General features: G+C 42.7%; 1 protein-coding gene across 3 annotated transcripts; it reads left to right on the forward strand.

Moving 5' to 3' along the window:
- The first annotated feature begins 620 nt into the window (after window positions 1–620).
- PRDM1 (PR/SET domain 1) lies at window positions 621–23,534 on the forward strand. 3 transcript variants are annotated; one of them, XM_025925622.2, is made up of 7 exons: window positions 621–796; window positions 2,470–2,709; window positions 9,134–9,253; window positions 12,853–13,105; window positions 18,496–19,595; window positions 20,060–20,188; window positions 20,563–23,534. In XM_025925622.2, the coding sequence occupies exons 1-7, from the start codon at window positions 755–757 to the stop codon at window positions 21,133–21,135; spliced, it is 2,457 nt and encodes an 818-aa protein (XP_025781407.1). In that variant the 5' UTR covers window positions 621–754; the 3' UTR covers window positions 21,136–23,534. The 3 variants fall into 3 exon arrangements, with proteins under 3 accessions (XP_025781407.1, XP_086563640.1, XP_086563639.1); XM_086707514.1 differs by lacking the exon at window positions 621–796 and adding an exon at window positions 1,370–2,196; XM_086707513.1 differs by lacking the exon at window positions 621–796 and adding an exon at window positions 1,373–2,182.
- Window positions 23,535–25,749: the final 2,215 nt, after the last annotated feature.

Consider the following 25,749-nt stretch of genomic DNA (forward strand, 5'->3'; position numbering starts at 1 on the left):
GTATTTCAGTTAGCAGGAGAAATGGAAGCTGACGAGTTTTGGAGGGGAAATGTGCATTTCACGGGCCAGAGCCGGAGGACTAGTCAGCTTCATTTTATTACATCACATGGAAAAATAATTTCGCATGCTCTTTTCAGGTAAATGGTGTACGTTCGTTAAAGTGTGGATTCGAGCCGAGGAACTACAAAATTTTTAGGTAATTTTTAGGTTCCCCTAATTTAAGGAATGTGCGCCCCCTTAGAAAGTCTCGGCAGGAAGGAGGGCGGGCTGAGTATTTAGAATACAATACAGCCCGAGCGAACGTTGAGGTTAAGTGCTTTCAAAGGGAAGTGAGAAGATTCCAAGTAAATGTTGAAATTCACATGCGAAGAGAGGAAGCTCGGGGCTGCTGGCGATCCGGGGGGAAAGCCCTGGGCCGAGCTCTGCGCGGCCCCGGCGAGTTCAGGTATGGCCACGCCCCCCTTCAGCAGCTGGTGGGAGTGAATCAGACGAATGGGAAATCTGCTGCAGGGAGGGGAAAGGAGCCTCCGGTCTGGTTAACACAGACTGAAAGTGCTGCAGTGACACTCAGCCCTCCAGTGCTGCGGAGAGGCAGAGCAGCGCGCGGCACCTGTCCGCGGCCGAGAGAGCCGGGACGCGGGCGCCGGGGCGGCCGTACAAAAGGAGGGATCGCCGAGGTGCGCGTCAGTCCTCAGCCCGCCAGGGGACGCGGAGGAAATGTGGACTGTGTAGAGATGAGCGACACTTATCTCCGATGTTGGATATTTGCTTGGAAAAACGTGTGGGTACGACCTTGGTAAGGAACTTGATGTTGTTTTTCATCCTGAAATTGATCAGAAATTGTTGTTGTTGTTGTTGTTGTTGTTGTTGTTGTTGTTGTTGTTGTTGTTGCTGCTGCTGCTGCTGTTGGCGTAGTCGCAGTAGAAACCAGAACTGCTTCTGCTTTAGGGCGCTTAGTACTGTCAAACATTTATAAGACTTTTTCCTTATGAATCATTAACCCCTTCAGTTCTAGGCATAAATGTCAATTCATTGAAACTTCGGTAGTGGCTCCTGCCCACCCCCGTCAAAATAACTCCTCCGGGTTGGCTTTGTTTTTAAACTTCGCTAGATTTTAACATTTATTTACCATCATGACTGTCCATGTGGGAACTAAATGAACACAAGCAAGTTTGCTTAAGTCGTAACAGGGGAAAGAGAACTTTGCATCTGACTTCTTTTTAAAAGAGCATCATGTTTAGGGAAGAAATAGAAGAATGTAAAAGAGAGCCACCTTGAAGGACTTCCGCCGAGTGCTGTGTTTACATTCTAAGGAGGACACGTTCTTACATGGAAATGATACCCGCGTTCCTACTTTTTTTTTTTTTTTTTTTTTTTTTTTTTATCAAGCCTTGTCTATATGGGAAAACATTCCAGAAGTTGTTTACCTTTTTTCCTCTCTCTCTCTCTGGAAAGCACTTTTCCTGAGTGCAAGGGGGGGATTTGCGGGAATATCCTTATCAGTTTACAAATGGAAGCAGTGTCTGTCCTCGGAGCTTCTATATTTGTTATAACTTTAGTTACAGTAAACTGAAGCACATCAGTGACTTCTGGGAATTCGTACACTTTCAGATTTAAATGGAAAGTGCTATTTGTAGCTGAGGGCTCCTGAAGGAATTCTCTCCAGGGAATGCTATTGAAGAGTTTTTATGCTTTGTTGTTTTGCTTTTTCAAAATTTGGCGTGAGATGCCCACCAGTCAAAGGAAACTGCCAGGAGTTTTGCCCTTTCGCCCATTTCTCCTCCTCTTTTTCCTGTGCTCCAAATCATTTCTGAAAAGCTGCAGCTCAGGGATGCTGGCAGGATGCAACCCTTCCAGTCTCCCGTGTGAGAGGATGAAAGGGAGCCCTGCAGCAGAGGAGGGGGGGCGGAGAGTTGTTTTGAAAGTTGTTTTGCGTTGGGAGCTGGTGGGAAAGTTCAGTCTTCCCCATTTGGAAAAGGCCGGCTGGGTTCCGCTCCTGCCCCACACGCGCTTTCCATTTTTAGCTTCATTCAGAGGCAGACAGAACTCCTTCCTCTTCCTCTCCTTGTTTGTGACACTTTTCTGAGGCAGCTTTTCCACAGCGCGGAGGGTCTGGCGGCCATGACCCCAGGCGTTCTGGGACATAGGACCCAGCGCCCACAGCATTTTTCTGCTGTGAGAGGTAAAGCAGGGATTGTTTGGAGGTGTTTCTTTTCTTTTTTCCACCCCCCCCCCCCCAATGAGGTTGCCACAGTCCGTCTTTCTTTTTTCAAAAAACTAAGTAAGAGTGGCATTTTAAAACCTCGCTTCTTCAAGGCAGTCTTCTTTATACGGCTTTTTGGCTCTTACTCAACTGTACCAAGCACTCTTGCATCTGCTTTTAAAGTCTTCAGACTACTGTATTAGTCATAGCCTCTCACAGGGAGCCACAGGACAATGGGGATTAAAGGCCTTTCCCTTCTCTTCCAGGCTGCCCCGAAGTGTAGCTCCAGTGCTGTGAGGTTTCGAGGGGTGACCGCCGGGACCATGAAAATGGACATGGAGGACGCAGACATGACTCTGTGGACAGAGGCTGACTTTGAAGAGAAGTGTACATACATTGTGAACGACCACCCCTGGGACTGTGGGGCCGACGGAGGGACCTCAGTTCAGGCAGAGGCGTCTCTACCAAGGAATCTGCTTTTCAAATATGCCACGAACAGCAAAGAGGTAAGCCTCTGGTTTGTTGCTGGAGAAGATTGGCACCTGACGCCAAATCTCCCTACTTGCCCTTGCAGCCTCGTATATCCGTGAGAATCTGTAAGTATCAATACTTAATCGATCCCTTAATTCCCTTCTTTCATTGCTTTCTCTTTCCCCAAGTCTGTCCTCCTCATTTCCTGCAGCTCTCAGCTGCTCCCTACTAATTAGTAAACAGTTCAGTCTTTTGGTGAGTTGACACATCTTGGGAAAGCTGCATTGCAGAAGGAGGTGGGCGAAATTGACAGTGACCTTGGAGAAAGCCACTGTCCACCCCCGGACTCCCTGACCCCTGGTCCTCCAATTGTACAGTAGCTTCTGAGGGAGAAAACTTTTTCTTAGGGGGAAAAAAAAAAGTTTTTCATGTTTCTTTTGTCTCCTTTTGGTCATGAGATGGCTTTATTCTTTTTAATGAGCCAGCTTTATTAGCTGGGTTTCTAAAATTATTCTCAAAACCTTGACGTGTTTATGAACTGAAGTGATGGTGTAGACCAAGAAGAGGTTCGTGTAAAAGTGTCCTCTGTCCGGATGACTTCAGAGCTAACCACTGTGTTTATCTGCGGCAACTCCTTTGCTCTGGCTGGGCTGGCAGGCCGATTCCTTATTGGCCTCTGAAGTGGGTACACCCTTTGTTGTTTCAAAGGGGCTGGAAACCCAAACTTGGAATGAGCAAAGGATTTGTGTTTACCCTTTTATATAACGATTATAGTGAGGCGTGATGTTTAGCTGTGAAATAACTTGCAGAACCACCTCTGGTTTTGAGAATTCAGCTACTGCGGTTAGTTGTTCTTACTAGTCCATAAGCTGAGCTGACTTGAGGGAATCAGCCCCCCAACAGACTTCCCACCACCACTACTCCCATAGGTTACTGTCGCTTCCGTCACTGTCTTCAGAAAGAAGTGATTCCTTGCTGTAGGAATCCATAATTTGATACTGGGACAATTCATTAGAGCCATGTCAGATCACTTTCCTCCTTCCCCAAGGAACAGTATTTGAAGGAGTCGGGGAGCCTGTTTGGGAAATACTTTGTCTCTTTCCTGTTTGTGTCTGAGTTCAGTGTTTTCGGTGAGGGGGAGACACAGCTGTCTAAAATTAAATAGAGCAACTCTGCTTTGAGTTTCATTAAAGCTTAACCTTTTTTTTTTTTTTTTTTTCCCCTGCTGGAAGAATGGAGGCAGATTTTTTTTTAAAGCAAAATTTAAATTGTAGTTGTACATGAATGTTACCAAAAATTTAACCCCCAGAGGTCAGCCTTAATTATACCTCTTTCTGAAAGTAACCCTCTTCTCATTGAAAGTCTCATAAGATGTGGCCCGTGGAATCAATGTAGGATTTGTTTGGCTATTTAAAGTTTGACTGTGGTTTTAAAAGGTGTAGTGTGTTTTTTCCCATATCACATTTGACCAAATATTGGTCCGTTCTCAGGGTTCATTTTTGTGCTGTGTTGCCCTGTCCTGCCCATTGTTTTAAAGACCTCTATTCTGTGGCTTTTAATTCTATAATGTTCTTATCATCAGTTCAGCTCTTAGCTTGTTTTTCAATTTCCATCATTCTGCTTAAAATCATAGCTCAATAAAGGAATGCCCTCAGATTATTAGTCCAAGGTTCAGAACGATAGTCCCTTACCTAAGATGTATTGTGAGAAGCGTGAGCCAGGACTAGGAGCAAAGTTCTCTTGACTTCCCCAGCCACTGCTTCTTGATTATGCTACACTGGCCCCTCTTGGTGTCACTGTGGTTTTATTTATCGTCTTTACATCTTTCAGCCCAATCCTTTATTAAGCTTCTTTGGTGTTTTTTTTTTTTTGGTCTGAACATATAACTTCCTATTTCAGTATGTTCATGCAGTATCTGTATCCCTAAAGAGGGTCTTTTCAAAACTAACCTAATGAGAGATCAGGGCCTTCTATTCTATTTTCCCACATCCGTTCCTAATCATAAAAGCAACCAGGAAGCCAACTTAAATGTAATACTGTCTTACACTCACTCTGGAATTTGTACCCGTTTTTCTCTTTCTTTCTTCCTTTTTGCCCTTTTGGGAGAGGACAGTTTCCTTAAGGTGGTGAAAGAAGCCTGGGGAATTAAGCCATTGAGGGTGTGATACCTGCAGACAGTTCTAGAACAGAAACCTTCAGGATTGATGAAATGTTTACATTATCATTATTCAGTTAGTTCTTTCAGTCCCACCAGCCATGGAAAGAGGAGAAAAAAAAAAAGCTTTCTACGTGGGGTCTTTATCTCACTGATTTATCTTGCCCTTCTTTACATGTTTTCATTTAAATAGCAGAAGATGTTACATTATGTACTGTTGTGCTGACATACTGGGGGATTTTTTTTTAACAAGACCATTTTTCATTATGAATTTGTGCTATGTGTCAGCACCTTTTTTTTTCTTTGGGTTTAAAAACAAAACATACAAACCATATTTCTGATCTTGACCCTCATTTTTAGATTTGGTTTAGAATCATTCTGCACCTTTAATGAGGCTGTTCTTACTTCCTATTTCCAGAACTGAAGCCAAATATAGACCTACTATTCAAAACTTTTAGAACTTTTTTTAACTGATGGGTTATTCTTTTAGGGGGATTTTCCCCTTGTTCTCCTGAAATAATCTTTTGTGAATACTTGAATACAGCAAGATCAATTTAAGCATTTATATTTTAGAAGCGGTAGCCTGTGTTGAGTTTGCTTGTATTCAAGAGGCACAGTGGCTCTGAGTCTGACCTCCCAGAGTCATGCGGTGATAAACATCAGGCCAATGATGGGGACTCGCTGAATGTCTGTTTTGATTGAAGTCCATTATTAACTCAAGCCATCTGTAAAAAGTATCTCTCCATAACATGCAATTCCCTCTTCTTCATAGTGCCTTTTATTTGTGAGACAATGTACCATGTTTCCTTTAATACAAAGATAATTGTGGAGGAAACCTTCCAAAAACATCTCTCATCCATTCCACCCCCTTTTTAAAAAAATGAAGTGAATTGCAAGCTGAAGTCCTAGTCCACTACACAGTTCTAGTTATCTCAATGCGAATATCCTTGTCTTCAAAATAGAATTTTAATCGAAGAAATCATTTTTATAGGGGCAAATCTGGGGAGGGGGAGAGATAGCTAGTAATTTAAATCATCTTAATGTAATTTGGGGTGATGATGCTCATACCACATTTAAACTTGAATAAGGTTTCTGCTTAAAGCACGCTGCTATGAGTGTGTATCTGTATATTCCTTAAAGGAGGAATTGCTTAAAAAAACAAAAAAAAAAACAAGTTTATATTCTCCTTGATATCATACTTTGATTTAGCAACCCCCATCCTAAGTTGTGAAATCTTCATTTTGTATGATGAAAAACAAGCCCTTTTTTTTTTTTTTTTTTTTTTTGTCTGGAAGCCTCAGACATCAGGGTGTGTCCTGTAACCGAGGCCACTGACAGAGACAGATCTGCCCAAATGGTGGAAGGATTGGACCCCAACATATAATGCATGGTATGGAAGAGCTTGGCCGGAGGCAAGAGAGGGGCAAGGATGTGTAGAGGCCAGGGTCTTGTCCCTGATAGGTTAATGGGAGGCACACAGCAGCCTGCCCCTAGTAGTAATTCTTTAGGACCCTGGTCAGTTCCTGTGAAGTTTCCTTCTTGAGATAGGTGAACACATTCTTAATTAGTCTTTTTAGCACTGTGAAATCCAAGGCACACACCAGGTTCCTCTGTATCATGTGCTTGCTCCAAGGATAGAATGTTGTTAGCTCAGGTTCACAGCTGGATCTTTCTAGGGCCAGAGGGAGAATATGACTAGGTCTTCCACTTCCCATTAAAAATGACCTTGGTTTCTGTTGCCCCTCCACAGTTACCTAGCCGAGTACTGTAATCTTAAAATTGCAGCTTGTATGTCCTCTTTGAATAATGTCTCAGACACAGATTTCAGATGAAGGTATTTATCCCGTATGAAAATGCTGGACTGGGAATGGATATAGATGGCATATAAGCCATACAATTCTTCCCAACCTTTGAAATTCTATGATTTTGTGTCTCTGTTTATCCACTTTTGTGTTTATATGTTTCCTATAGCTCTTGTATAATAGGAACTTAAAATAATAGGGTTCTGTCTCACTTGTAAAGATAATCCAATATTGAAGGCTCTTTGGCTCTTTTTTAAATCAGAAAACTTTCATAGACCTCTCTTCTTCCACAGACCCTCCTCTTTTTAATTGTTCTCCTCTCTCCTCTCCTGCTTAATTGCATTTGTAAAGTTATAAATGGCAAATACTGTCTTATAGCGTCCTCGTGACTTTCTTATACTTGTACTCAAGTAGGTGCTGGGTGGCTATGTCTTCTGAAAATTCTTTTGTGGAAACATGATTCTGTCGAGTTTTTTGGCCATAAGAAAACTGTGTGTGTTTTCTTAGTATAAGATTGATAGATGAGAAGCAAGAGACCTCATTGGTTAAAAAAAGAGCAATTCAGAAGAAAAAGCCTGACCTCAATATAATGCTACTTGTTGGTAATCAAGCTCTGACTCCCAAGACACTGTCTTCAAGAGACTATAATTTAAAACAAAGTTGATGAACCAGTTGAGTACCTTTCTTTAAATTACTGCTTTAAAGTGGATATGTTGAAAATATCAACTACTAATTATTGGCTCACCAACAAATGACATTATTTGTTTTTCCTGTTTGTCATTTTAATATTATGGAATAATCACTCAAATGTGAATGCCAAATGATTTGCGTGTCATAGAAGTCAATTCCATGAATTTTTCAAATTAATTAGGGGCAATAATGTAAATAACGAGCCTCTGAATAAGTAAGTCTACTTCAGCTTTAGTACAAATTTTTATCTCAAGACTGTTCTGAGGCACTCCTGTCCCCAGTCATTTTACTGCCAACAAATACCAATAACGATGAACTGTATTGAAAGGGCACGTAGATGTAAATGAAGGCAGAGGAGGAGGATGAAATGAACATCTGCTTTTTTCAGCTCTCTGCCAGAAATTCATAAAGTACCAAAAATAACACTTTAGCTCACAACCTTGTTTCAACTTGTGTTAGGTGTAGGAAATTTTCTTTCTTTCTTTCTTTTTCCTGTCTTTTCAGTCTGGGTACGCTCCATTGAGGCTTGTATATTGAATACCAAATTGTTAAAAAAAAAAAAATCATTGACTGATGAGAAATGTACACGAGAAAGATTGGACTTTACAACCATGTAGATGTGCTTATTCCATATCCATTTAAACAGATTTAAATTCTTGATGGAGATTTATTGAGGTCCCCACGTACATCACAACCAAAATCTGAGAATCCCCTGTGAACATTCACTGATACATATATTGGGACCTACCATTGCGGGTACACAATTACACAGGAGCCACCGGGCTTCATAAAACCTGGAAATAAATATTCTCTTTTACCTCCCCTCTTGGTCCGTGTCAGTAAGGTATTCAGTAAGTAAAAAGTATTCAGTTTTGGACAAGAAAAAAATAAAAATGGGAAAGTGACTGAATAAAAACCAAAACAAAACTGTAACTGCAAAACGTTGCAGAGGACCACTTACAGAATTCTTTTGAATAGTGATGAATTGCTTCCTGATTCGTGGTTGGTGATTTTTTTCACTCCCTTAAAGAAATTTACGATCAAGGAGGAACTGGCATAGTTAACATGTTTCTTTAGCAAGGCTCTGGTGTGATACATCCAGTCTGAGAAGGTCATTTCCTCAGATCTCAGAACCCACAGCTCTCCTCGGTATAAATTCCATTTCAAAGGATAACTTGACCACTGTTGAGTAGAAGATGCTAGAGGAGAACAAAGTTACTTGAAGATCTTTCTTCTATTAAGGAGAACTTACAAGCTATGAAAAAAAAGAAAAACCTCATCTGGAATGAAAAAACATCTAATGTGTTTTGCTTCTGGTTCCTTAGGTCTTTGTGGAACAACCAAAGGGCATTATTTTGGTTTCTGAGGTTAAAACTATTTTATTCCCCTCAAGCATGCTATGTTTATAGTTTGAGGGAGAAGGAGAAATAAGAAACTAGGAGCAGGCTGAAGTAGTTTACTCTTGACAGTCTAATTCTGCAATATCTGATTCTAAAATCAGGTAAAACGATTATCTTCTCTGTTTTTCTAGCATGAAAAGTAATAATAAAAATAAAGGACCTTCAGTCACCAGAGAATAATCCTTTAGATGATTTTCACGCTTGGTTGGGTATTTGCTTACGATCCGGGAGTTTGAAGGATGGCCTCCCCCTAAGATGAAGCTTGTTATTAAAATTATGTAGGCACCATTAATATCTGCTCTCCATATCATAATTTTGTCGTTGTTGATTGTACTACCACTTGACAATTCAATGAAAAAGTTAGTTAATATTTTACAGTTGAAGTAATTATCTCATATTTTACCCCCTATAGGTTATTGGAGTAGTGAGTAAAGAATACATACCAAAGGGAACACGTTTTGGACCTCTAATAGGCGAAATCTACACCAATGATACTGTTCCTAAGAACGCCAACAGGAAATATTTTTGGCGGGTAAGTAGAGAAAATTGTTTCAGACTCTTTAAGAATTAAGGGAAAAAAATGGAGCTAGAATTGCTGGGTCACTTCCTTTTTCAACCTATACTAGGGCTCACCACAACATTGGGGCCCCTGTGGACGCAGGGCATTGTAAGCAAATGCGATTGAAACTGGTTAAATATGTGGCTCTAGAAAAGCAGCCTGTAGGTGATTAGGGATGGAGATATGGACTGTATGTGAATCTTAATTTTTGCAATTCATTAGAGCTTTGTGATGAAAGGAAACAGTTTGCTGCTTGTTTCAAGGGTAGGTTCATTTGCATTTCTCTGCAAGGAAGTAGTAATGAGTCACCAAGCCTTAGATTTCACCCCTTCTTGATTTCTTGCTGAGTTAACTTTAATTGAATGGAAGAGTAATCGTAAATGAATTAGCTTGAAAATACATGCAGTTAAGGAAGGATGCGTGGAAGATGCCACTAGGGGAATGGAGATGACTAGGACTAGTCACGCATCTACACGTAAAACTGTTGGATGTGACTGTATGCACATTGCTCCCATAGCATAAGGGAAATGCTTACAATCATGGGAGAGCATAAAGGTCTGGCCCATACAATTTCCTTTGGAATATCAAGATTAGAAAGGACCTCAAAGATAAACTAATTAGATGGATTTTTGAGTAAAAGGCTCTGAATTAGAAGGGAACAGAGAAAAAAATTGGACTGCTTTCCATCTTCCTGTAGATTTCTAGGATATTCAGTTTTCTCAGTTAGAAAATGAGAATATGCTTATTAAATTTAAAAGTAATTTTTTTATATATATTTGCATAAAATGATCCTGACTACTGGGGAACCATGGTTTGAATTCTTTTATGAAACAGCTGCATGATAACAACAAAAACTGGATTATACTTATTTTGGCCAGTATTTACCGAGGATGCCTATATCTTTTGGACAAGTGTCTTTATAAAAGGCTTCCATTTGGGGATCAGTCAGAAGCTGTTCCATAGAAACAGGATTTTTTTTTTTAATTCAGGAAGTTTTGTGTTTTTAGAAATTTATTTTTCTATTTTCCAAACGTGAGAAAATGCTAAGAATTGTGTGCTCACAATTTTTATTTAATATTTACACATGCTTGGGGCACCTGGGTGGCTCAGTCATTTGAGGGACTGACTTTTGATTTCAGCTTAGGTCATGATCTCACAGTTCGAGAGATTGAACCCCACATCGGGCTCTGCACTGACAGTGCAGAGCCTGCTTGGGATTCTCGCTCTCCTTCTCTTTCTGCCCCTCCCCCACTCATTCACAAGCGTGAGCTCTCATTGTGTCTGTCTGTCTGTCTCTCAAATAAACTTTAAAAAAATCTTTAAAAAAATAATTACACATGCTTCAAATATATTTACTTCATGACTTCTAATGGGCAAAATGTCAGTGAGTGCATTTTTGCCTTTCTTGCCAATAAAATTTTCTCAGAAATGAGCCACAGAAGTGTGTAATTCTTGGAGTCAAAGGTCTGAATTAACACATGCCAGCATAAGACTTAATGATGTGTGGTCATTTTTTTTAAAAGGCAAGAAATACCTGAGAACCTCCTGTCTCTGTCCCAATTCTCTGGTTCATTAAAGGTTCTCTATAAGTAACTGAAATGCTTTCCTTGGGAGGATTTATTTGAATCAGTCTTTCACATACAAAGGATATTGTAGGAGAAAACTCCCCACATGTTGTTAAAAGCATCCTGATTTTGCTGGCAGGAATATGAACATCTGTTGTAAGGAAAGAAAAACTTCCATCCAGATTACACAGGCAAAGAAGAGTAGGGATGTTCAAGTTGAGAAACCAGTGAGTGACATTTCTTGTAACTGTACTATGAGTCAGCACATTTTTAATCTTCCTGATAATATATGGCAATGTAGTGAGGTAAGAGAGAGCAGTGTTCATTTGACGTATGCATTATTTTATTTTCGAGTGTGTGTGTGTATGACTTCATGGCATTGACATTTCTGTCTTTTAAATGAGGATGACAGTAAATTGTAGTCCATGGATGGCTGACTGGAATCTCATACCCGTAGCTTTAGAAAGCAGTCTCCGCCCAGCGAAGAGTGCAGAGCGATGGAACCCCATGTTCCTGGAAGTTTGCACATCAGAGTAAACAAACTTGAAAACCCCTCTTGATAGCAGAATTCACCCAGCCTTGTTCCATTTTCTCTTAACAAAACACACCGCAAAAGCTCTCACAAGCTGCTTTGATGAAGCCACATGTATTTCCCCCTTCACAATTTACAGGAAGTTACTCTTAAAAGAAAGTGATTCTGGTGTTTACTGCCCGTGTTAAAGGGACAGAGTTCCTTTTTGTTTCTGATAACGTTTGAGTGAAATACAGAAACGATTTATAGACTATCATAGTCAGTATGTGACTAGGAACAAAGCAATAACCTGCTGTCCGGTTAGAGCAAAATTTCTGCTATGAACAGTGCCCTACTCCGCGAGGACTACAAGTCGCAGATAACCAGGTATTGATTATAGATGTATAAGGAAATTTCTTAAGACTGAAGAAAAAAATGGTCCATCTTGAAAAGAGGGAGAGAAAAGCTTTCTGTGGAAGCAGAAGGAGTTTGTTTATAAAGTAGTTTCAGCAAGACTGTAGGTTTTAATTTTTCCTCTTCTTACCTCTGCCTTTTCACTGAGGAGCCTGAGTGCGTTAACCAGAAAGTAGTGGTACTGTGGGGCAAACTTTGAATTCTTCGTTATGCGTTGCCTTTAAAGAACAACATAGCTTATTCCTGTTCTTTTTTGAAAAACGCGTGCCTGTGGCCCTGTGGGTGGTGTTTTAGCCAACCACCCTTCAGATAAGAGGGTTCCCTCTCCTCTCCTTTGGCTTGCAAGACAAGCGCAAGGCCGAACATGTTTATCAAGAGGAAAAGTGACTTCTCAGTAGACTGTCAAATTCTGGCTTCTGTCCCGGTGCTCACTTTGTTATGGCAGGTGAAGTTCACCTTTGCCCCACCCAGTGTTTCCACAAAAAGGCAAGGTTCCAAGTATTCTTATGAACAAGTGTTACTTCTGGACTTGGAGGCTTGGGGGTGGAGGATGTTTGCATAGTTTAAGCCTTGGGCGGGGGTGTAGGAAACGGCAAGTACAGAGGCCATAGAAAAAGCTGAGAGACTCAGTTTGACGTATTCAGTTGACTTGGTCTTCTACCCAGTGACTCAAAGCATTAAAAGTCAGCATAATCGGAACTAAAGTTAGTAGCATCGCCCATTTGCCATTCACGGCTGTAGCAAAAGTAATACTCTCTGGTGGTTTGGTCCGCCTGAGGCGGCTCCTTAAATGAAATGTTGTGTTTCATTCTTCTGTTGTTTTTCCCCAAACATGAAAAGACGATAAAACTGAAATGGAAAAGGTAACTGACAAAGTGTGCCTTACCTGTTTCTGCCCTTACTTATGCTGATTCAAGACTACTCTGGCTAAACCGATTTCGTTCTTTTTTCTAACTGGGCCACAGGGAACGAGAAAGCACACTCCTCCGTACTTGCTGTGTTTGTTCTTCAGGGTGCCGGGGAAGCTTTCCATTGCTTTGGGGCTGACTTTCTTTCACACGTCTGTCTTTTCATTTGGACAGATCTATTCCAGAGGGGAGCTTCACCACTTCATCGATGGCTTCAATGAGGAGAAAAGCAACTGGATGCGCTATGTGAATCCGGCGCACTCTGCCCGGGAGCAAAATCTGGCTGCGTGTCAGAACGGGATGAACATCTACTTCTACACCATTAAGCCCATCCCTGCCAACCAGGAGCTTCTTGTGTGGTATTGTCGGGACTTTGCAGAAAGGCTTCACTACCCTTATCCCGGAGAGCTGACAATGATGAATCTCAGTAAGTGGATTATAGAACAAAAAAATAAAATAAAAAATGCCAGTAATGTCAGTTCTGCCCCTATGAGCTAATAACATGTTGTTTAATTATATGGCTTCATTTGTTGGGCCAAGTAGGTGGCTTAAACAAGGGACTAGGAAAAGGGAAAACAATTTTTTTTGAGTCCCTATTCTCCATTATGAAACTCGACCATGTAAACTATTAAAAGCTATTTTGAGTGTTTAATTCAGAAAATTGGAGGAAGAAATATATATCCAATTGTAATCCTTCCAAAAGGGGGCAGGTAGTAGTATAAAAGGGATTGGTCCTGACATGCCTAGTCTTTAAGGGATAGCCCTTGTTTGTGGTGATTTGTTGGTGCTTAAAATGTGTGTTGAAATATTATAGAGATGCACATTTGGTTATCAACTCACGGTCTGATGTAGAATATCCAGGATTGTCTCTGGAAAAACTCACAGCTACAATTTTAAAAATATTCTTCTAAATGGATAACTCTAAATATTTTATATCATACCTTCCTTCCTTATGGCAGAAACCTAATCCTAATTATCTAATCTCCTAATCCGTATTACAGTAAGCCACCTATCACTTTATTTTTAATTTTTTTTAAACCTTTTAAATTTATTTTAAAGTTTACTTATTTATTTTGAAAGAGAGAGAAAAGGCACAAATGGGGGAGGGGCAGGAAGAGAACCCCAAGCAGGCTCCACACTGTCAGTACAGAGCCTGACTTGGGGCTCAAACCCACAAATTATGAGATCATGACCTGAGCCGGACATTCAGCTGACTACGCCACCCAGGCACCCCTATCACTTTATTTTAACAAATTCTCAGTTCCTTAGGTTTATAAGCTTTTACTTTTTTATTTGACTATAGTTAATGTCCTAACCTCTCTGGAAAGGGCTACCTCATTTTAGTCATTCTCAAGTGATCTCTAGGAACAATTTAAGAATTGCCATAAAACTCCAATCTGTTGTAATTATGGTTGTATGTTCTTAGACTGCTAAGTTTTAAGGAAGTTTTTAACATTAAATCCTTCTGGCTTAAAGTTTTGGCATCTAAATTCTGAAATTTTTGTAACTATTTGTTTTGATATTATTTCAAACTTACAGAAGAGTTACAAGAATAGTACAAAGCATTCCCCAGATATACCAACTATTGATAATGAGGTCTCAGTTGCTTCATCTGAAGGCTGAATTACTTTAGTTCACGTTTTCACCTTTGAAACATCTGGAATGAATGTTAACATAAATTAGAATTTTGAATTTTGACTTTAATTTTGGGACCTGTTAACAAACCAATTACCTATCCTACTCAGGTGTAAGCCAATTCTATAGCTATTTGGTGCTCATCCCACACTGTCTAGTTTACTTGATCTCCCTAGGATCTCAATACTGTGTTTGTCGCTTTCTGAAAAGGTGGGGCTGTAAAAACTTACCAACCTCCCTCACAGGATCACCTTTTAGGTTTGCATTCGTGGTCCCAAACTGCCCCCCCGCCCCATATACACACACACAATCATTGCACCCTTGAGCTTCAGGAAAAGGTCTTGGACTCATTGGAAACAAGACGGCTTCCAACCTGAGCATGAGGGGGGAATCAGGTCCTGATGAAAGGTGTCCGTTCTTTTCCCTCATGTCTCTTCAGAGCTCCCAAGAGTCTGTCACATGTGCTGAGCACCCCAGGAGCCATTCAGCTGTTTGGGCCACTCCCCACGGCCTGGTGGTAAAAGACAACTTCTATTCTAGCAGCTCCTCTCACTAGAGAAGATGTGAGGAAGGTGTGCTGTTTACTCTTGACTTTCTCAGCATGGCAAGTCACTTCTTGACGGTCTCCTTATATTCCTTGATCTTAATCATTCATGGATTCAGAGAAAGACCTTGGTGGGTTTTTTTTTTTTCTTCTTCTTTTTCTTAAACAGTAACTCTGTTTGAAGTGACCCACCCCAGTGACTTTGCCCCAACCATGAAGAAGCTTTCTCACATACATCCTTCACCCTGTGTGGTTGCAAAGGCCCTGCATTTTTATTCCCTGACGAAAGGCTTTTCACAGTATCTAAAATTCAAGTGCTTAACTCTTTGTGTACAGAGCCAACTTGTGTGTATACCGCGAAATGACACTTTCGTTCCCACAAATGTCCCTTTTCGTCTGTGCAGAAATTTTTCTAAATGGAGGTTTAACATTTTCAGATACCCTTTCCTTGTCCAGGATTCCTAGTCAAGAATGAGAGTGAACAATAACCAGTCACATTAAGCCAAGACTCCTGCTGCAGATTGTGAAACCAGTTGTCCTAGGTGTGGTAGCTGATGATTGAGCCTCTGATCAGGAAAATTTCCACTATTTCATCAGGTCTAATAGGTAGATTGTGTCTTCAAGTGAGTTGTGTTGGGTTTCCATGCTTCAAGCACAATAAGAGGTCTGTGCCAAAATCTCCATGAGGACTTTAAATGGCAGTGATGGTTCCAATGGGAGAATTTTGAGAAGAGAGTCTAATTAAACGGAGGTAAAAAAAAAAAAAATAATAAGTAGCCAGAAATCACAAATTGGCGGTTTTTAAAACTAAAAGAGTAGAAACTATTAAATTTAACTCTTAACCCCTCCCAAGTTTTTTGGTATTTTTTTCCTATGTATCTAACCAACCCATCTAGAAAACAGTTGACCAAATTATAGACTTCTAAATGTTAATCTGCTTTCTCAGTTTCAGTTGAAAACAGACTTTGTTTTGCCTACTGCAGAACTTCTAGGTTCTTTCTTGTAGTCTTGGGGGTTCTTATTATAGATCGAAAATGTGAGTCGGCATAATTAAGCCATTCAGAGCCTTCAGAAGCAGTTCACTCTTGAAATGACTCCGTCCGCCTACAGCCATTTAAGATTTAAGAACAAAAACAGATCTTGATTTTCTTCTTCATGTTAACTCAAGCTGCTGCTGAGTGGGAGAGTCAGAAATGACACCAGCTCTACTGATTACTCAGCTGCTGAAGGATGATTTTTTAAAATGTACCTTCACAGAGATAGACTCCATGACTTCCACCTTAGAACATCTTAGGGGACTAACGTTTCCCTCTGGATATTGTTTTGAAAGATGATACAAATTGATTTCTATAAAGGCAGACATCTACTGTGATCTTACTCTAGCCCAGGCCCTGTGCTAATAAGTATTTTGCATAGAAAATGATAAATTCTGATTTTCCTATCATCCGCCCTAATTATTAGCTCTGTTTTCAGTTTATTTTTTTATTTATTTAAAAAAAAATTTTTTTTTAACGTTTATTTAGTTTTGAGACAGAGCATGAACGGCGGAGGGTCAGAGAGAGAGGGAGACACAGAATCTGAAACAGGCTCCAGGCTCTGAGCTGTCAGCACAGAGCCCGACGCGGGGCTCAAACTCACGGACTGTGAGATCATGACCCAAGCTGAAGTCGGACGCTCAACCGACTGAGCCACCCAGGCGCCCCTCTGTTTTCAGTTTAATAACTGAATTATCGGGGTGCCTAGTGAGAACACCTGACTAAATATACGAGGACAGTGCTACTGATGGACTCCCGCTTCTTGCTTATGGTTTTAATCTGTTGAATTTTAGAACCAAGACAGTATTGAAGCCACCGGAAACATTATGAGACTCAGGTGTAATCTGCCACATAAAAATGGCAGAAACAGGATGGTGAGGTTTCTGTATGTTCATTTTAGGAGGGTGACATCTTTTTTTAAATGTGGTCCTACGTGGGTGCCTTCAAATTGTTCTTTTTCACCTCCATAAAATTCCTTCCTGTGGCTGTGAGATGCCTCGCCTATCAGTTTTCCAACTTCGTTGTCTCTCTTCCTTTACCATTTCAGCTTTAAAAAACAAAAGTGACAATTTGAACTTCCTGCCTGCTGGGCCTCACTGAAAGACTGATATTGGCCCGATAAGGGGTTATTTATTTTGGTTTAGTGGCTTCAGAAATCCCTCTCCCTCAACAAGCTCTCCATCACTGCCCCCATCAGCATCTTCCCTGATAGTGTCCTGGCTGTGTTTATTCTGGGGCTGCTGGCTCACCCTGGAGTAACTGATAACAGCTAGCAGGAGATAACATTCTCCGAGGGCCTCTCACACTGGAATCGAATCCCTCAAGTCTGTCAGCCCAGAGAATGGATTTGAAGAGTTCAGAGTCTGGACTTCCACAGAGTTCATTTCTAGACCTATCAGATATCAGGCCTGGAGTGCTTTCTCAGTGAAATCAAACGGAAACTTTTTTTTTTTTAGGCGACCACGAATGATACTTTTACAGAGGCTTCCGCATGGTCCCCCAAACCTGTCCTGTTACGATGCAGAGGCCAAGAGCTCTCCTGCCTCCCAGAGCATCCGCACACATGGGAGGGTTCATGCCTTCAACCTACTCCTACTCATGGGGCAGCTGTTCGGTTGGAATGATCGCCCCTCTGATAACCAGAGCTCCAGCGAAGGAGCGTTAAGTTTTACTTTTGATTTCCAGGGAAGGCTGAACGGGTTGTTTTTGGTATTCCCTGCTCTCACTGGTGTTTTCCCAAAGGCATCGTTTGTTCAGTGTATTCGGAGGGGCAGGGCTGGCGATGGCCCGAAGAGTCTGGAACTGTCCTCATTGCTGCTGTTCCTAAGTAGTGTATTTACCGAGTAATAATATAGAATAAATGCTTTCATCTTAGCTGCCTGTTTTCTTTGGTGCTCTAAGTAATTGAACTGGCTCGGGAAGTGCCTGTTGTGGTTTGGCAGAGAAGAGTAGGTCACGCCTTGTGATTCCAGGGGACAGCACTGCTGGGAGCCTGGTTAGACCAGACAGAACCTTGGTGCAGTTCCTGTGCGGTCAGCAAATCGGAGGGGAAAGGGTGGCATCCACATTGCTAATCTATTTGGCACAGGCAGTTTGAACAGGGTTTTATCAAATTCGTATTAAACAAGAATCGAGGCGAAAACTGATGACTGCTTGTTACTTGAAATGAGTCTTAATCTTTCACATCTAGTTCACAGGGTGTGCTGATTTCCTTTCCGTATACTGTGAACATCAGAGAATGACTTTTATTAGCCTCTGACACCCCCACCCCAGGATTTTTCCACCCCCATTTTAATGGAAGCTCTCCTATTCTAGCTTGAACAGCACTTTGCCATCATACGGTTTTTACTAGTAGAAACAGAAAAATCCAGACGGTGCTCTTCATTTGAGATGCTGCCACTGTCCCCACTCTGCTGAGAAGGAAACCGAGTGGTGTGTGTAAGCAAGTGGCCCCGGGCCCTCTAGAATGAAAGGGCGTTGAGAAGCCAGGTGTCTCTCGCTTGTGGCCAGCTGGCACTCAGGTTTTCTCCAGGAGAGCGCAGCTTTGGAAATTCACTTCAGTTCTCTCTAACCCTCTGACTAACCTTCCGTTCTTTATTTCAGCACAAACACAGAGCCATCCAAAGCAGCCGAGCACCGAGAAAAATGAACTGTGCCCCAAGAATGTCCCAAAGAGAGAGTACAGCGTGAAGGAGATCCTGAAACTGGACTCGAACCCCTCCAAAGGAAAGGACTGCTACCGCTCCAACATTTCCCCCCTCGCCCCAGAAAAGGACGCAGACGACTTCCGAAAAAACGGGAGCCCCGAAATGCCCTTCTACCCTCGGGTCGTTTACCCGCTCCGGGCCCCTCTGCCGGAGAACTTTTTGAAAGCCTATGGGATGGAGAGGCCGACCTACATCACTCACTCCCCCATCCCGTCCTCCACGACCCCGAGCCCCTCGGCGAGAAGCAGCCCCGACCAAAGCCTCAAAAGCTGCAGCCCGCACAGCAGCCCGGGGAACACGGTGTCGCCCCTGGCGCCCTGCCCTCCGGAACACCGGGACTCGTACGCCTACTTGAACGCCCCCTACGGCCCGGAAGGCTTGGGCTCCTACCCGGGCTACGCGCCGGCCCCGCACCTGCCCCCGGCCTTCATCCCCTCCTACAACGCCCACTACTCCAAGTACCTTCTGCCCCCCTACGGCGTGAATTGCAACGGCCTGGGCGCCATGGGCAACATGGGCGGCGTGGGCAACCTGGGCCTCTTCCCCCGGCTCTACCCCGTCTACAGCAGCCTCCTGGGCGGCGGCAGCCTGCCGCACCCCCTGCTCAGCCCGGCCTCCCTGCCCAGCTCGCTGCCCTCGGACGGAGCCCGCAGGCCGCTGCAGCCCGACCACGCGCGCGAGGTGCTCGTCCCGGCGCCGCACAGTGCCTTCTCCCTCCCCGGGGCGGCCGCCAGCATGAAGGACAGGGCGAGCAGCCCCACCAGCGGGTCGCCCACGGCGGGCACGGCCGCCTCGGCGGAGCACGTGGTGCAGCCCAAAGCTACCTCAGCGGCGCTGGCGGCCCCCGGCAGTGACGAAGCCATGAATCTCATTAAAAACAAAAGAAATATGACGGGCTACAAGACGCTGCCCTACCCCCTTAAAAAGCAGAACGGCAAGATTAAATATGAATGCAACGTTTGCGCCAAGACGTTCGGCCAGCTCTCCAACCTGAAGGTAGGCCTTGCGGCGTCGGGCTGCCCGCTAGTGCGCCTGCGCCATCCCGGTGCGCCCGCCTGCGCCCCCGCGCCCCTGTGCTTTGCTCGCTTTGCGTTTTCAACAGTTGGAGACCCTGGCCCGGGAATAGCCCATGGGGCGGGGGGGTGGTTTACTTTGCTTTTGCCATCGCTGGCTGTGTGGCTTTGACCTGGTTACATCTCCTCGGCTGACTTTCCTCAGAATAATGAGACCGTGGGGTTTGGGCTGGAAGATCAGTTTATAGAGTCCTGCTGGCCCGTGACTTTTGTTCCTTTCGTTCAAACAAAACAGAGCGTTCCGAATACCTCGGGGCTCTGCTTGTTGGGCTTTATCCTGATGGTTTTCTTAAGATGTTTGCATCATAAATGCCCGAGTCCTTGAGCAGACATGTGAGGTCTTCTGGCCAACGCAGAGCACGGCTAACCCACGTGGCTTCTTTCCAGGTCCACCTCAGAGTGCACAGCGGAGAACGGCCTTTCAAATGCCAGACTTGCAACAAGGGCTTTACTCAGCTGGCCCACCTGCAGAAACACTACCTGGTACACACGGGAGAGAAGCCACACGAATGCCAGGTGGGCAGTGTCTCTTGGTAGAAGCATTAAGCTCTGTAGGAGGTGTCTGAGGCGTGCCCACCCTTTGTCATATAGCCGCAGTTTAAAGCAACACGAGAATACTGCCTTGCCACCGGCCCATAGCCTTGCATCTGCCGATGAGCCGAGATGGTGACACAGCCAGCTTCCAGTGGGTGGAAAATGGCACGGGAGTCAACGCCTCCTGGTGTGCAGTGTGCCCACATCTCCCTGTTTGCTTAATGCCACACCGTAGGTGCCACAGGGAGGCTTCTCGCCTCACAGGTTGCTGGGCGTTGGTATGTGAGCTTGCCCTTCCCATTGGCAGCTCTTAATCTTCTGGTCTTCCCGTCTCTGCCCTCTTCCCCGCACTGTAGGTTTGCCACAAGCGATTTAGCAGCACCAGCAATCTCAAGACCCACCTGCGACTCCACTCTGGAGAGAAGCCGTACCAGTGCAAGGTGTGCCCTGCCAAGTTCACCCAATTTGTGCACCTGAAACTCCACAAGCGCCTACACACCCGGGAGCGGCCCCACAAGTGTGCCCACTGCCACAAGAGCTACATCCATCTCTGCAGCCTCAAGGTCCACCTGAAGGGGAACTGTCCTGTGGCCCCGGCCACGGGGATTCCTTTGGAGGACCTGACCCGGATCAACGAAGAAATCGAGAAGTTTGACATCAGTGACAACGCCGACCGGCTCGAGGACGTGGAGGACAACATCGATGTGACCTCTGTGGTGGAGAAAGAAATTCTGGCCATGGTCAGGAAAGAGAAAGAAGAGACTGGCCTGAAAGTGTCTTTGCAAAGAAACATGGGGAATGGACTCCTCTCAGGGTGTAGCCTTTATGAGTCATCAGACCCGTCCCTCATGAAGTTGGCTCACAGCAACCCACTACCTCTGGGGCCTGTAAAGGTCAAACAGGAAACAGTAGAACCAATGGATCCTTAAGATTTTCAGAAAACAACAAGTGTTTTGTTTTGTTTCGTAACTTATGACTTGGCAAGTCAGGGTGCCTGTAGCAGATGCTTGTACATAATTCCAGTGCTGCAAAGCTCTCCTGACGGCAGATGGTTTCCCCTCACCTCTCTGGAATAAAAGAAGGAACTCCAAAGTTACGGAAATCTCAGGGCATAAATGAGGCAAAGACAATATATATATACATATTATATATACTTATTTACACCCCATCTATATATTTGAACCTGTGTATTTTGACTGTGTGGATATGTTTGCATAGCCTTCCCATTGCTAAGACTATTGCCTAGCCATAATTATTTTTTCAATGATAATCCTTCATAATTTATTATACAGTTTATCGTTCAAAAAGCAATAATTAAAAAAGTTTACAATGACTGGAAAAATTCCTTGTAATTTGAGTTATAAATGTTAGAGTTTTGTCTTGTGGCCATTCTTTGTAGATAATTTCTGCACATCCGTCTAAGTACTTAAGATTTGGTAAAGAAATACATTACTTCAGTTGACCTCCCTCTGTGATAACGGTTTGAAAACGAGGTTTGGTATTGCCAAAGTTAGACAGTTGATGTGTTAATTCGTAAGATCTGTCATTTGAACAGCATTGTATACCTTGGGGGGAATGTGTGCAGAATTACCCAACAATAACTTAGAAGAAACAAGAAAGGGAATCTTGTGTGCTTCCGTAGGTAGTTCAGATTTTTTTTTTCTTCCCTAGCCAGGGATTTACCAGAAAGGAGACAAGGCTTTGCCGACCCATCTCCCTCTCCAAAATGCAGGGACACCCCACCCCAAAGTCATGTGATCATTCAGAGTGGTCACATGACTTCTGCATCCCAGTGTATTATCTGAAAATGTGAAGAAGACAAAATGCGATGTTTCAAACCACTGCAAAATGTTCCCAAAGCACAGGTGGTTTCGTGTGTTTGAGGTTTGGGGGCTTGAGTCTGGGTGTTGTTACTGGGTTTTTTGTTGTTGTTATGTCAAAATTGCACAAACATGGTGCTCTACCAGGAAGGATTTGAGGTAGATAGGCTCAGGCCACACTTAAAAAACAAAAACCGAAAAACGGGTATTCTTGTTGTCTTAGGGTAAAAGCAGGCAATGCATGTTCCTAGTCCCAACACATCAATTGTATTTTTTTTCTGTAAAACTCAAGATTTTCCTCAGTATTTGTCTTTTTACATTTTATGGTTAATTTAAGATGAAAGGGCATTGCAAAGTTGTTCACAACAATTACCTCATTGAGTGTGTCCAGTAGTGCAGGAAATGATGTCTTATCTAATGATTTGCTACTCTAGAGGAGAAACGAAGTGTGCTCCAGAAAGATAGAATGTGTGCCATTCTGTCTTTTACTCTGCTAAGCCCAAAGATTACATGTCAGCATTCAAAGTGTAGCAAAGAATGATGTATATTTATAAATCTATTTATACCACTATACCATGTGTATATATAATATATTTATAACCACTTAAATTGTGAGCCAAACCATGTAAAAGAACCTACGCTTCCTAAGGGCCAAAAAGAAAAAAAACAAAAAAAACACAAAACAATCCTTTCTAAGATTTTGCTTCACACATGACCTCACAATCACATTGGTGAGCTTGGGCACCCCCTCGCCACTGGAAGAGACCTGAAAACCTTGGTGCATAACAACCAAGGAGAGAGAGTCATTTTTCACCAATAAGGACAATCTAAGATGGCGTTATTTTTGTTTGGCCACGTTATGAGTCTGGTCACACCCAAGTCACAGAAACAGTCCCATTACTCCCTTTATCACTGTTAACTTTTCTCTCTTCATTTCCTTCCTTCCTAAATAACTGATGCATCACTAATCAACCTGGTTTATATATTCAGCCTTTTATTGATGGCAACTAATGACTACCTGCAGAAAAGAACAACAAATTTAGGATAATCCAGGGAAACCTAAGAGCCTTACTGATCTGTTCCTGTAAGTAGCAAAACTGACAATTTCTTTATGGATCAGGGTTTGACAAACACAGTCCTTAACTGTAGGTAAACCAAAGCATCACACTCTGACATTGACACCAAATACTTCCTATTCTGCTCCTTTGTTCTTTTCCCTTTTGTGCTTTCTTATTTGTGGGAATTTTTACCAAGACCTGTGTGGCTTGCGACTTCTTGATTCTCTTTACCATTTGACTTCCCCTCGTAGGCCTCTTACATGTGAATGTTGAGCCCACAATCAACAGTGGTTTTATTTTTTTTCCTCTAATCAAAGTTAAAACTGACCAAAGTTATTGGCTTTTTACTTTGCTAGAACAACCAACTATCTTATGTTTACGTACTGGTTTACATTGTTATTTATGTGCAAATTGTCAAAATGTAAATTAAATATAAATGTTCATGCTTTACCGATACTTGTGTAGTGTCTTCAGTGAAGGGCCAGTGAAGCGACATCTTGACCAAACTGTAAGGGAACACATTTGAACATGACACAGTTTGCCTCTCTCCTGCCCTGTCCACCCTCCCTGCCAGCAAATGATTCCTTCATCTCCCACCTCCATGTGAGACCACACTTGTGAGTGATTGCAGTGTTGATCTGTCTTCTCTCATAAGTGTAAGATTTTTCAATTATGAGCTATGAAAGTGTTCTCTAAGGAAAGCATTTCAAACATTAGCCAGTAAATGGGGGAAGATTTATTTGCTTTTGTTGGGTTTTGTCTGTTTTACTTTCTTGATGGGGATGGGGTGGTGGGGAGGATAGGAAGGCTTAGGTCAATTCCGGAAATGCCTTCCTAGCCTCATGCCAATGTGTGTGTGTGTGTGTGTGTGTGTGTGTGTGTGTACCCAACCCACTCACGGGTAAGGGGCCCTTAGGGAAGCCCTGGAAACCAGGTTGAGGAATAACACTTTGCCCAGTCACGTTTTTGCTTCAGTAGCGAGCACTGAGCAAGCCACAGGGAATAAGTTCTTTTGTGCTTCTGCATAGTCTTCCTGCCCTACATCCCGTGGTATTTTTTTGTCCCTTCACATTTAGCCCAGAAAGTAGATCTGCCACTTGTTCATTGAAAACAAATTTCAAGAAAGCTGTTTTACCAGAATCTGGCCATTGTTCGGATGAAACCCAGGGACACGGTGGTTTGGCCATGCAGTCCCAGTGGTCATGTGGTGGGAATGGGTCTATTTGCTTGTCCATCGATGTTCTAAAAACTAACTTGTCTCCAGGCACAAATAAGTTTGAGTCTTATTTGGCAGATATGAATAGGAGGTGCTTTGAGACAACTGTTAGTGCCCTCAGTGAAAAAAAACTAAAAGTCTTTTGCAAATAGTGCTCATGCTTGCCATGTCATCTATTACCAAGTTCATGGTCCCATGTCCATGCTAACCGCATGTTAGGAATAATGCTCCTTACATTTGGATACTCAAAACTGCCCAATGTTCTTTTTTATGTTTCTTCTTTATATTCACTTAAACATCTGTGCCAAGAATTTGAAATGCTGCCAACATGTAACTGTGGAGTTAAGAAAACCAGAACCCTATTGTCATAAACGTGCCAAATGGTGCTGGTTGCACTACTAAATTCTACAGAACCATTGTGCTAATAATTTTTCAAAACAAAGCCCAGTAAGATTCAGAGTGTAACAGTTACTGCCATAAATCATAGTTCTTTACTTGGCAAAGCATACCTTTTTTTTTTTTTTTTTTTTCTTGAGAGTTATATATCTTGGGAACTCTTGTGGACTTAGCTGTTTAATGAAACATTACATGAAAAGATAATATTCACTAGGAGCTCAAGTCCACCCAGCTGACATCCACACAGTTGGATCAAGGCTTCATGCAGCTGTTTTCAGGGCAAGACAAGAGTGAAGAAGTCATCTCTTTCTGAGTCTTTCCTTAAAATAAAAGCTCTGTTCAGAAATAATAGATTCAATTCCCCACCATGAGGGAATATACAGAATGTATGGTTCCATGGGAGTTTATGGGCACATTTCTAGATTATTTTTTCCCTCGAGGGACAGGCAATCTATTTAGGACCCATAAACTTGTATAAGTGAGCTCATTCCTTCGTGTGTGTGTGTGTGTGTGTGTGTGTGAAGTCTTCTTTCAAAGGAGATAATGAGAAAAGACCAGAGTAGAGAAATGAAAGTAATCAGAGGCACATGGTGGAAGACTTCTAATGTAAAACCAGGCCTCAACAATAATCTGGTCTAGAAAGGAAGGGTGTCCCACAGAGAGCAGTAGCTTAAAAAATTAATGAATAGGAGAGAGGTTACATAGAATGTGATCCTTGCACCAAACCGGAAGACACTTCATTTCCTTTAGGAGATCATGAGGACTTTGTCCATAACATGCCCATTTCATTGTCAACTTCTGGCCAGAAGAAATCAGATCGTTCTGAGCACTGGCTACCTCTCTGGAGTCCACTTCTGGGTGTACAGCAGCTGCAAGAAATGTTTCAGGCCTCCTAGATAATTCTCCCATCACTTTCTTTTCCAAACTTCAAGTCCTCAGAACCCCCCAGTCCATTTGCTCAAAACGCTGCTGACAGCTGCTGCTTAAATGAGAAGTGATTTTAATCTCAATACAGCCTTAATTATGTAATTTAGGCATTTAGGCAGAAAAAGA

The sequence above is a fragment of the Puma concolor genome, chromosome B2 (assembly GCF_028749965.1).
Source record: "Puma concolor isolate L17-30 chromosome B2, mPumCon1.1.hap2, whole genome shotgun sequence".
In the NCBI taxonomy this organism is placed as follows: Eukaryota; Metazoa; Chordata; class Mammalia; order Carnivora; family Felidae; genus Puma; species Puma concolor.